Genomic DNA, 11,343 nt, shown 5'->3' with positions numbered 1-11,343 from the left:
TCCCTCCTTCTCTCCCTTCCTTTCCTCTCTCTTTCTCCCTCCCTCCTTCTCTTCTACCCCTTTGTCCTTGCTTCCATCCTTCTTTCCTCCCTTCTTCCCTTTCTCCCTCCCTTCCTGCCTGCCACTGCACAGTGGCTGAGGCTTCCTGGGAGTGTGGTGGAGTCTCCTTTTCTGGAGGCATTTACGCAGAGGCTGTCTATTGGGAGTGCTTTGATTGTGCCTCCCTGCATGGCAGGGGCCTTTGGGGTCTCTTCCAGCTCTAGGATTTTAGGATTATATACCAGGAGTAGGCAGTATGGGGTCTCATGGATACACTTTTTCTCTCCCATCCACCATCTCATCCTCTCCAAGGCCAACTCTTTCCTCCCTCCTTCCCTCTCTCTTCTTCCTTCCTTCCTTCCTTCCTTCCTTCCTTCCTTCCTTCCTTTTTTCCTTCCTTCTTTCCCTTTTGTCTTTCATCCATTCCCTTCCACCGTCCCTCCATCCTTCCTTCCTTTCTTCCATCCATCCATCCATCCATCCATCCATCCATCCTTCCCTTCCTCCCTCCCTCCCTCCCTCCCTCCCTCCCTCCCTTCCTTCCTTCCTTCCTTCCTTCCTTCCTTGCTTCCTTCCCTTTTGTCTTTCCTTCATTCCCTTCCACCGTCCCTCCATCCTTCCTTCCTTCCATCCATCCTTCTCTTCTTCCTTCCTTTCTTTCCTCCCTCCATCCCTCCCTCCCTCCCTTCCTTCCTTCCTTCCTTCCCTTTTGTCTTTCCTCCATTCCCTTCCACTGTCCCTCCATCCTGCCTTCCTTCCATCCATCCATCCTTCTCTCCCTCCCTCCCTCCCTTTGTCTTTCCTCCATTCCCTTCCACAGTCCCTCCATCCTTCCATCCATCTGTCCTTCTCTTCCTCCTTTCCTTCCTTCCTTCTCTTTTTCCTTCCTCCTTTCCTCCTGGGGGATATTTACCTGGGAGAAGAGAAGGTAGAGAGGCAACATGAGAACCATCTTTCAAGATTTCAAAGGGTGTCCCTTTGAGGAGGAGAAGGGAGGGCAAAAACTGACTTTCTGCTGCTCCAGTGACCAGGGCACAAGAAGGGAGCAATGGGTTCAAATGTCAGGGAAAGAGCTTAGACTAAAAAGATGAGAACTTCCTGGAGAGTGGCACAGGCTGCCTGGGAATGTGGTGGAGTCTCCTTCTCTGGAGGCGGTTCCACAGAGGCTATCTATCGGGAGTGCTTTGATTATGCCTTCTTGCATGGCAGGGGGTTGAACTAGATGGCTTTTGTGGATCTCTTCCAACTCTAGGATTCTATATCAGGAGTAGGCAATACGGGGTCTCACGGATGCACTTTTTCTCTTCCATCCACCATCTCATCCTGATCAAGGCCAACCCTTTTGGGATCCAAATGTTTCCTGTCTTTCCTTCACTTTCTGCCTCCGAAAGAGAAGAGGAAGGGGTGGAAAGGGCAGGGAGGGGGCTTGGGGAGAACCCCCTCCCTCCCGGCCCGCCCACCCTGCTCCAGCCCACCATGCAACCCCCAAATTAGAAAGTTTGCCCGTGTAGACACACCCACAGATAACCAGAGAGCGGTTGGGAGTGGTTTTTCCGGTCTTTCTTTCTTCCTTGCCTTTCCATTTTGATATGGACCCAAACCTCTCCGCAACAAAGAGAGCAAACAGCCCACACTATGAATTATCTATGCCTTAATGGCGGAGTGACACCACCCCTTTGCAAACTTGGCAACCCTGAACAGTACCTCTGCTGAGCTTTGGAAGGAAGCTGAGCCAGGGAGAGAAAAAACAACAACTAGCCGGAAGATCTTTCCTTTGTTTATGCCGGTGGCACATTGTCTTTTAGTGAAAAAATACTTTGGCAGAAAATACATCATACAGAAGGTGTGTGCCGAACCATGGGCGGCACACGGCACGGCACCGAAGCACAGTCCACAAAAGGCCCATTTCTCTCCCCCAAACAACAATCAATAAATAGAGTTTCCCATTCTATTAAATACCACGGAGCACCCCTTTCCTAGGTCTCCCCTTTCTCAGCCTCACCAGGCCGTCTGGGTCCACTGGCGGCAAAGGATCCTCCGGAAGGCCTTGCGGAAGTCCTGGTTGAAGATGGTGTAGATGACCGGGTTCAAGGAGCTATTGCAGTAGCCAATCCAGAAGAAGAACTTGAAGGTGAAGTCCGGGATGGGGCAGCGCCTGGCTGAACACACGGCCCGCAGGCTGTAGAGAAAGAAGAAGGGGAACCAGCAGATCACAAAGACCCCGATGACCACAGCCAAGACGAAGGTGAAGCGCTTCTCCCGGTTGAGGTGGGTCTTCCGCTTCCAAGGGTTGGCGCTCAGGGTCTTGACTCTCCGCACTAGCAGCACCTCTCCTTTGGCCGTGGCCAAGGTGTCCATGCCCAGCGGAGAGCGAGATGGACTGGATAGTTTGGTCTTCTTCACTTCCTGGCTCACAAAGTGATGAGACTCAGGCCAGTCATCTTCTTGGATGGTCACCTGATGTCCATTGGGTTTTCTTTCTCTTTCCATCCTCAACTGATGTCCATTGGGTTCTTGTTTTTCTCCCATCCTCAACTGATGCCCATCTGGTTCTCCTCCTTGCATCCTCAAATGATGTTCACTGGGCTCGTCTCGCATGGTCACCTGATGCCCATTGTGTTCCCATTCTTCTCCCATCCTCAAATGATGTCCATTGGGTTCATCTCGCATAGTCACCTGATGCCCATTGTGTTCCCATTCTTCTCCCATCCTCAAATGATGCCCAATGGGTTCTTGTTCTTCTACTCTCCTCAACTGATGTTCATTGGGTTCTTGTTCTTCACCCATCCTCAAATGCTGCCCAATGGGTTCTTCTCGCATGGTCACCTGTTGTCCATTGTGTTCTTCTTCTTGCACAGTCAACTGATGCCCCTTGTATTCTTTTCTCACCCTTAAATGATTCCCATCAGGTTCTCCTTCTTGCAACATCAACTGATGGCTGTTGGGTTCTTCTCGCATCCCCAAATGATGCCCATTAGGTTCTTGTTCTTCTTGCACGGTCACTTGGTGCCCATTAGGTTCTCCTTCTCCTGTCAATGGTTTGGTAGAACTTGTGATTTGGATCTGGGGCACCTTCTTGTCCACCTTGGCTTTCTTTGGCGTGGCCCCTTTCCGGCTCCGTCTCTTGGCGATAAAGTAGATCCGGATGTACACCAGGATCATGATGAGGCATGGCGCGAAGAAGGAGCAGGTGCTGGAGGAGAGGATGTACCAGGGCTGTTCGTTGAGCTCACAGTGCTTGGCGTCCTCCTGGGCCTCGCTGGGGTCGGTATTGAAGATCAAGGGAGGGAGGGAGATCAGGGCGGCAAGGAGCCAGACCACAAGGATGGTGCACTTGATCCTCCGCGGCGTCCTCTTGGAGTTATACTCAATGGCTTGGCTGACGGACCAGTAGCGGTCCAAGCTGATGGCACAGAGGTGAACGATAGAGGCTGTGCAGAAGAGAACATCCAGCGCCAGGTAGGCCTTGCACCAGACCTTGTCGAAGTACCAGTAGCCCATCAGCTCATTGGCCAAGGAGAAGGGGATGATGAGTGTGGCCACCAAGATGTCCGCAGCCGCCAAGGAGACCAAGAAGAGGTTCTGCGGGGCTTTCAAGGAGCGGCTGGTCAGCACAGCGATGATGACCAGGACGTTGCCAAAGATGGTGAAGAGGATGAGGAAGGTGGTGACAGCGGCGATGGCGGCCGTAGCTTGGACATTGTAGCCATCATGGCCACCCATCACGGCCAGAGTCATCTTGGAAAAGGCAAATCCAACCAAGACGGTCCACGGTCTCAGCTTTGCAATGTCTTCATTTCGACTTGGCTCAGAGAAGGAGAGAGAAGCCCAACATTTGGTGTCCAAAAGTCAAGAAAAGATGCTTCGTAGACTAATTCGGAGCACCGAAGGAAGTCAAGGAGAGAGAGATTGGAGCACAACACACAACACTCAGGGTCTGGACACCTGGAAAAAATGTTCTGATAGCTAGTTTAAAGACAAGCAGAGAGTACTTGGAACACAATACCCAACATTTGATGTTCAAAAGTCAAAAAAAGATGCTTCGTTGACCAATTTGGAGCAGTGAAGGAGGTCAAGGAGAGAGAAGTTGGAGCACAATACACAATATTTGGTGTCCAGACATCAGGAAAATATGTTCTGATTGCTATTTCGAGGTCAAGGAGAGAGAAGTTGGGACACAATACCCAACTTTTTGTGTCCAAACATCAGGAAAAGGTTCTCTGATGGCTATTTTAAGGTCAGGGAGAGAGAAGTTGGGACACAGTATCCAACATTTGGTGTCCAAACATCAGGAAAAAATGCTCTGATGGCTATTTTGAAGTCAAGGAAAGAGGCACTGGGACACAATGCCCAACTTTTGGTGTCCAGACATCAGGAAAAGATGCTCTGATGGCTATTTCGAAACCAAGTAGAGAGACGTTGGGACACAGTACCCAACATTTGGTGTCCAAACATCAGGAAAAGATGCTCTGATGGCTATTTCAAAGCCAAGGAGAAAGACGTTGGGACACAATACCCAACATTTGGTGTCCAAACATCAGGAAAAGATGCTCTGATGGCTATTTCAAAGCCAAGGAGAGAGACGTTGGGACACAATACCCAACATTTGGTGTCCAAACATCAGGAAAAGATGCTCTGATGGCTATTTCAAAGCCAAGGAGAGAGATGTTGGGACACAATACCCAACATTTGGTGTCCAAACATCAGAAAAAGATGCTCTGATGGCTATTTTGAAGGACCGAATGAGGTCAAAGAGAGAGAAGTTGAGCATAATACCCAACATTTGGTGTCCGAACATCAGGAAAAGATGCTCCGGTGGTTCATTCCTTCTGGCACAGTCACCTCCATCTCCACCGAGCCTTTTGTCCTTCTCTTCTGTCGAAGTTAAGTCCTTTTGTCCCTCTATTCTGCTGAAGTTTATTCCACAGTTTCTTCTTTTTTGCTGGGAAAGTTGAGAGAAAGGCAGTGCATTTCTGGCTTGGATGCTCAGCCGCCGCTGCTGCCGCTGCCGTCTTTCTCTGCCCAACCTCTCTGTGCCTTTTGAAACCAGCTGCAGGAGGAGTTGGGCTTGCTTTCCTCCTTCTCTCTGACGTTTGCCTGCGATGTCAGGCAGTTTTTCAGCTCCTGTCAAGCTGTGGGAGGGGAAGGGAAAGAAAGAGGCAGTAAAAGTGGAAGGGGATGGACACAACCACACAACCAAATAGGAAAAGCCACTCGCCTCTTGACAATCAATTGTCTTTGCAATGCTAAGGATACTTACATGCTATAGAATGGATGCACTTTGACAGTGCTTTCACTACCACAGCTCAATGCTATGGAAACATGAGAGTTATCATTTGGAGAGGCACAAAGCAGGTGAAAGACCTTGCAAAACCACAACTCCCACAATCCCATAGAACAGTGTTTCTCAACCTTCCTAATGCTGCATACTGCATTTATTCAACAGTGGAGATGCACCCATTGCTTGCCAGCACTTCCTCTCCAGCATTCCTCTTCCTAGAACAGTGCTTCTCAACCTTACTAATACAGTTCCTCATGTTGTGGTGACCCCCAACCATAAAATTATTTTCGTCGCTACTGTAATTTTGCTACTGTTATGAATCGTCATTTAAATATCTGATATGCAGGATGTATTTTCATTCACTGGACTAAATTTGGCCCACATACGCCCACATTTGAATACTGGTGGGGTTGGGAGGGGGTTGATTTTGTCATTTGGGAGTTGTAGTTTCTGGGATTTATAGTTCACCTACAATTAAGGAGCATTCTGAACTTCACCAACAATGGAATTGAACCAGTCTTGGCACACTGAACTCCCATGACCAATACTAGAGGGTTTGGTGAGCATTGATCTTGAGTTTTTGGAGTTATAGTTCACCTACCTCCAGAGAGCACTGTAATAATAATAATAATAATAATAATAATAAGTGATTTTATGTGCCTGTCACATAAAACCACCATGTCAGACTACACAGAGAAGCCATTGAAATCCACAAGCATATGGACAATTTCAACAGAAAGGAAGAAACCATGAAAATGAACAAAATCTGGCTACCAGTATTAAAAAACTCAAAAATTACAACAGCAAAACAACAGAGGGGAGACAAACAGGCACATAAAATCACTCTCAACAAAAGATTCCCCCCAGGCACTTCCAAGCCATTGAATGCTAATCAAGGTGATCAGCTGAAACATTCACACCTAGCCCCAGCAGACAAAAGTCCTTTGTCTCACCCTGGTCATTCCACAGATATAAACCAACAGACCTCACTACCTCTGAGGATGCTTGCCATAGATGCAGGCAAAACATCAGGAGAAAAATTGCCTCCAGAACATGGCCATATAGCCCGGAAAAACCTACAACAACCCAGTGATTCCGGCCATGAAAGCCTTCAACAATACAATAATAATGCAATTACATAAAACAAAAGACAACATAGCAATATAAAATTACAATAAACACAATCACGGTAATATGGGCGAGCTACATGTAATGGATAAAAGAAAATTGGGTAGAAACAGATTGAAAACTCAGGCGAGATAAACACGAGATAAACAAGAACAGATTATTTGCGGAGGAGACCCAAATGTTTGTAGACTCAAACAGTGATGGATCTGGACCAAACTTGGTACGAATACTCAATATACCCAAATGTGAACAGTGTTGTAGTTTGGGGGAAATAGACCTTGACATTTGGGAGTTGCAGTTGCTGGGATTTATAGTTCACCTACAATCAAAGCGCATTCTGAACCCCACCAACAATAGAATTGGGCCAAAGTTTACCTGTCTGAACGTATTCTCCCCTATGAACCATCAAGGACGTTGAGATATGGCATGGCCTGACTTACCAGGACATGGAGGTTGCGGTGAGGGGTGTTCCCCTCTGCCATTTGCCCTGAGGGGGCTTCATCCTCCCAGAAGCCCCCTCGCCCAGCGGGAAAGTTCCTGCGGTTCAGAAAGGTGGCCCTATCAGCGGCCGGCCACGCCTCCTGGCAGGAGAGCCCACAGCTGGCCTCTCCTCCCTCGTGGGCAGCCTACTTAAGGCTGCCTTGGGCCCACCTTCAGTCTCTGGGCCTGCAACAGCTGATATCCGGTTTGGTATCCCTCCCCCTCAGCGGTGAAGGGGGAACGCCTGGTGTCTCAGGGGTGCCGAGTACATTGGGCCCGGTATTGTGCCGGCGGCACCCCGGTGTGTCTGCTGTCGGTATTGGACAGCAGTGGGCTGCCCGATCTTGATCCAGGACCCATGCATGGCTGCCAACCCTTGTTCCTGTTATCAATCAATGAGTTGTGGCCATTGTTTATCCCAATACCTTGTGTGAGTGGTTTTTCTTGGGCTGGCAGGGGGAGGTGTATCGCCCGTGCACACGCAACTTCCAGAGAGGCCCTGCTCTCGGTCCCACCACCTTCACAAGCGCGTTTAGTGAGAGCGGGAGACAGAGCCTTCTCTGTGGTGGCCCCTCAGCTATGGAACTCTCTCCCTAGCGAGATTAGATCTGTCCCCTCCCTCTTGTCCTTCAGGAGGCTAGTGAAATCCTGGTTATGGAACGAAGCATTCCCAGAAGAATGGCTGAGACTGGTTATAGACCAAAATAAGTGACCACATGAGTTGAGCATGATTTTACCTTGGCGATTGGGTATATATGTATTTTATCTACATCTTATATTGTTGTATGATGTTTTAAATTGTATTAGTAGCATTGAATCCTTGCTGTAAACTGGTCTGAGTCCCTCTATGGAGGTGAGAAAATCGGGATATAAAAGTTTTAAATAAATAAATACTAAACTTCCCACACAGAACCCCCCCCCCCCCCGTGCCTTGAAGGGATTCGTTGGAGCGATCCTCCCTCCAGCCTCACACGCTCTCCCTCACTCGCACATGCACACCATGCTGCCATGCATCGAGCACGCCTGCTCTCTCAAAACAGTCCTCCCCTTGGCTGAGAGGCCAGCCAATCACAGCAGAGGAGGGCCTTTGGTGGGAGTATTCACCCTCTGTTTACAAAAAGGAAGAGAAGGACAGATGGAGAGATCTTCCGCCTTCTTTGCAAAGAGATTCCTAAGACCATCGGAAATATATATTTTATGACGATCGTCTTTGGCGACCCCTCCGAAACCCCCTTGCAACCTTCAGATTGTGAAACACTGCCATAGAATCTCTCTTGATTTTGGAAAGACTCAGTCAGACTTTGCAAGGAAAATGTCCGTTTTGAGCAAAGGGCCCAGAAAAGACAAATAAGTGCCTTTCTCGACAGAATGGGGCAAGAGTTCCCCAAGCTGCTTCCCAGGCTAAATCTTGGCTTGGATTCAATGCAGCCTCATCTAGCTTCGAAATGGGAAATCTAAAAGGCTCTCTTAATTCTGTGGAGGAAAAGCCAACGTCGACACTTGGAAGCACTGATGCATGAAGAGTAGCAACAAAGAAGCTTGAGTTTCAGCCGAGAGCGGGTCTTTTCTCAAGCCAAAAGGTCTTGATTGCCATGTCATTTTATCAAGCTTGTATTAAAATAATGTCAGCTCACAGCAAGGCATTGCTTCTCGGAAGAGGAATGCTGGATTGGAAGTGCAGGCAAGCAATGGGTGCATCGACACCCTTGAATGAATGCAGTGCGATGCCACATAATAATAATAATAATAATAATAATAATAATAATAATAATAACAACAACAACAACTAGCGGTCCCCTGCCATGCGTTGCTGTGGCCCAGTCTGGTGATCTGTCATAAACATATGTGTGCGTGAATCATATATATTTATCTATATCTATGACTGGATGGCTCTTTTTCAGGAGGGCTATATATTTTCTTGCTCTGGTGAAGGGAGTTCGAGTGGATGGCCTTAAGGCAGCATTTCTCAACCTGGGATTTGGGACCCTGGGGGGGGGGGGGGGGGGGGGGGTTGCGAGGGGATGTCAGAAGGGTAACCAAAGGCCACCAGAAAACAAAGTATTTTCTAGGTTCTTGTGGGTTTTTTCGGGCTATAGAGCCATGTCCTAGAGGCAAATGCCTCTAGAACATGGCTCTATAGCCCGAAAAAACCCACAAGAACCTAGTGATTCCAGCCATGAAAGCCTTCGACAAAGTATTTTCTGTTGGTCATGAGGGTTCTGTGTGGGAAGTTTGCTCCAATTTGTCGTTGGTGGGGTTCAGAATGCTCCTTGATTATAGGTGAACTATAAATCCCAGTAACTACAACTCCCAAATGTCAAGGTCTATTTCCCCCAAACTCCATCTGTGTTTATATTTGGGCATATTAAGTATTCGTGCCAAGTTTGGTCCAGATCCATCACTGTTTGAGTCCACAGTTCACTCTAGATGTAGGTGTACTACAACTCCAAAACCCAAGGTCAATGCCCACCAAACCCTTCTGGTGTTTTCTGTTGGTCAGTGGAGTCCTATGTGCCAAGTTTGGTTCAGTTCCATCATTGGTGGAGTTCAGAATGCTCTTTGATTATAGGTTGATGGAGTTCAGAAATCTCTTTGATTGTAGGTGAACTATAAATCCCAGCAACTACAACTCCCAAGTGACAAAATCACAATTTTTGAGTGATGGTCACTCCTTGTGTAGTGAGACATATTGTTGCCAAATTTGGTGTGATTTCGTTCATTGGTTCTTTTGTTTTTAAGGTACTCATTATGCACAGAGCATTTATATAATAATAATAATAATAATAATAATAATAATAATAATAATAATTCTAGAATTGGAAGAGACCCCAAGAGATATCCAGCCTCTATATAATGATGATGATGATGATTATTATTATTATATACAATGTGTTACAGTAGACAGCCATACGAGATGCCAGATGAATGTAGTTTCTGTTTAAATAATAATAATAATAATAATAATAATAATACTTTATTTGTACCCTGCTACCATCTCCCCAAGGGACTCGGTGCGGCTTACATGAGGCCAGCCCCACAGCACACCAATAAACAAAGGCGATAACAAATAATCAATACAAACAGTTAAAATAAAACTCACAAACAAAAATACACAATAAGCAATAACAATAACATACAGCATTTAAAAACCTAAAAACCTATGGCACCACGCTGCCATGCACTTGAACTGCCATGGCTCAATGTTATAGCATAATGGGAGTTGTAGTTCAACAATGTCTTCAGCCTTCTGGTAGACCAACAAACTACAACTCCCAGGAACCCACAGCATTTCAAGTGGTGCCAAACAGCATTTATAAATGCACCAGAACTTGTCCATTCTTTCCATGCTGGAGTTAATGAATCCGCTCTGGGCTCTAGTCCGAACTTTAGGCAAACACTGCAAGAGGCTGAACTTATTTTGAGGTCAATGTTTTGGTTGGGAGCCTATATACAGCTCCACACAAAGCATCCACTAAAGTTGGGACTACAACCCAGGACGGATGCATGGCTATATTACAGAGTTCTTGAAGTTTGACACCACTCGGATGCTACAGCATCATTGGAGCTTCATCTGCCCAAGAAGCCAACTAGAACTCCCATCTCACCATAGCACTGAGCTGTGCCAGTTAAAGTGGTGTTAAAATGTATTAAATCTACAGTGTAGATCAGTGTTATTCAACCTTCCTAGTGCCACAACCCCTTAATCCAATTCCTCACGTTGTGCTGACCCCCAACCAAAAAAATATTTTTGTTGCTACTTCATAACTGTAATTTTGCTACTGTGATGAATTGTCATGTAAATACCTGATATTCAGGATATATTTTCATTCACTAGACTAAATTTGTCACAAACACCCGATATGCCAAAATTTGAGTACTGGTGGGGTTGGGAGGGGATTGATTTTGTCATTTGGGAGTTGTTGCTGGGATTTATAGTTCACCTACAACGAAACAGCATTCTGAACTCCACCAACGATGGAACTGAACCCAACTTGGCACATAGAACTTCCATGACCAAGAGAAAATATTGGATGGGTTTGGTGAGCATTGACCTTGAGTTTTGAAGTTGTAGTTCACCTACACCCAGAGAGCATTGTGGACTCAAACAATGATGGATCTGGACCAAACTTGGCACTAATACTCAATATGCCCAAATGTGAACATAGGTGGAGTTTGGGGAAAATAGACCTTGACATTTGGGATTTGTAGTTGCTGGGTTCTATCGTACACCTCCAATCAAAGAGCATTCTGAACCCCAGCAATGATGGAACTGAACCCAGCTTGGCACACAGAACTCCCATGACCAACAGTAAATACTGGAAGTGTTTGATGAGTTTTGGAGTTGTAGTTCACCTACACCCAGAGAGCATTGTGGACTCAAACAATGATGGATCTGGACCAAACTTGGCACTAAT

At 46.7% G+C, this 11,343-nt stretch overlaps 1 protein-coding gene across 1 annotated transcript; it reads right to left on the bottom strand.

Annotated features, from left to right (window-relative positions):
• Positions 1-1,800: 1,800 nt before the first annotated feature.
• ADRA2B (adrenoceptor alpha 2B) lies at positions 1,801-5,162 on the bottom strand. The gene has a single exon (XM_060787500.2). It carries the CDS (start codon positions 3,775-3,777, stop codon positions 2,038-2,040), a length of 1,740 nt encoding a protein of 579 aa, XP_060643483.2. The 5' UTR covers positions 3,778-5,162; the 3' UTR covers positions 1,801-2,037.
• Between the last annotated feature and the right edge of the window lie 6,181 nt (positions 5,163-11,343).

This window comes from Anolis sagrei, chromosome 7 (genome assembly GCF_037176765.1).
Source record: "Anolis sagrei isolate rAnoSag1 chromosome 7, rAnoSag1.mat, whole genome shotgun sequence".
In the NCBI taxonomy this organism is placed as follows: domain Eukaryota; kingdom Metazoa; phylum Chordata; class Lepidosauria; order Squamata; family Dactyloidae; genus Anolis; species Anolis sagrei.
Note: the sequence above shows the minus strand (reverse complement) of the source record. Positions and strands in the feature narration are given on the sequence as shown.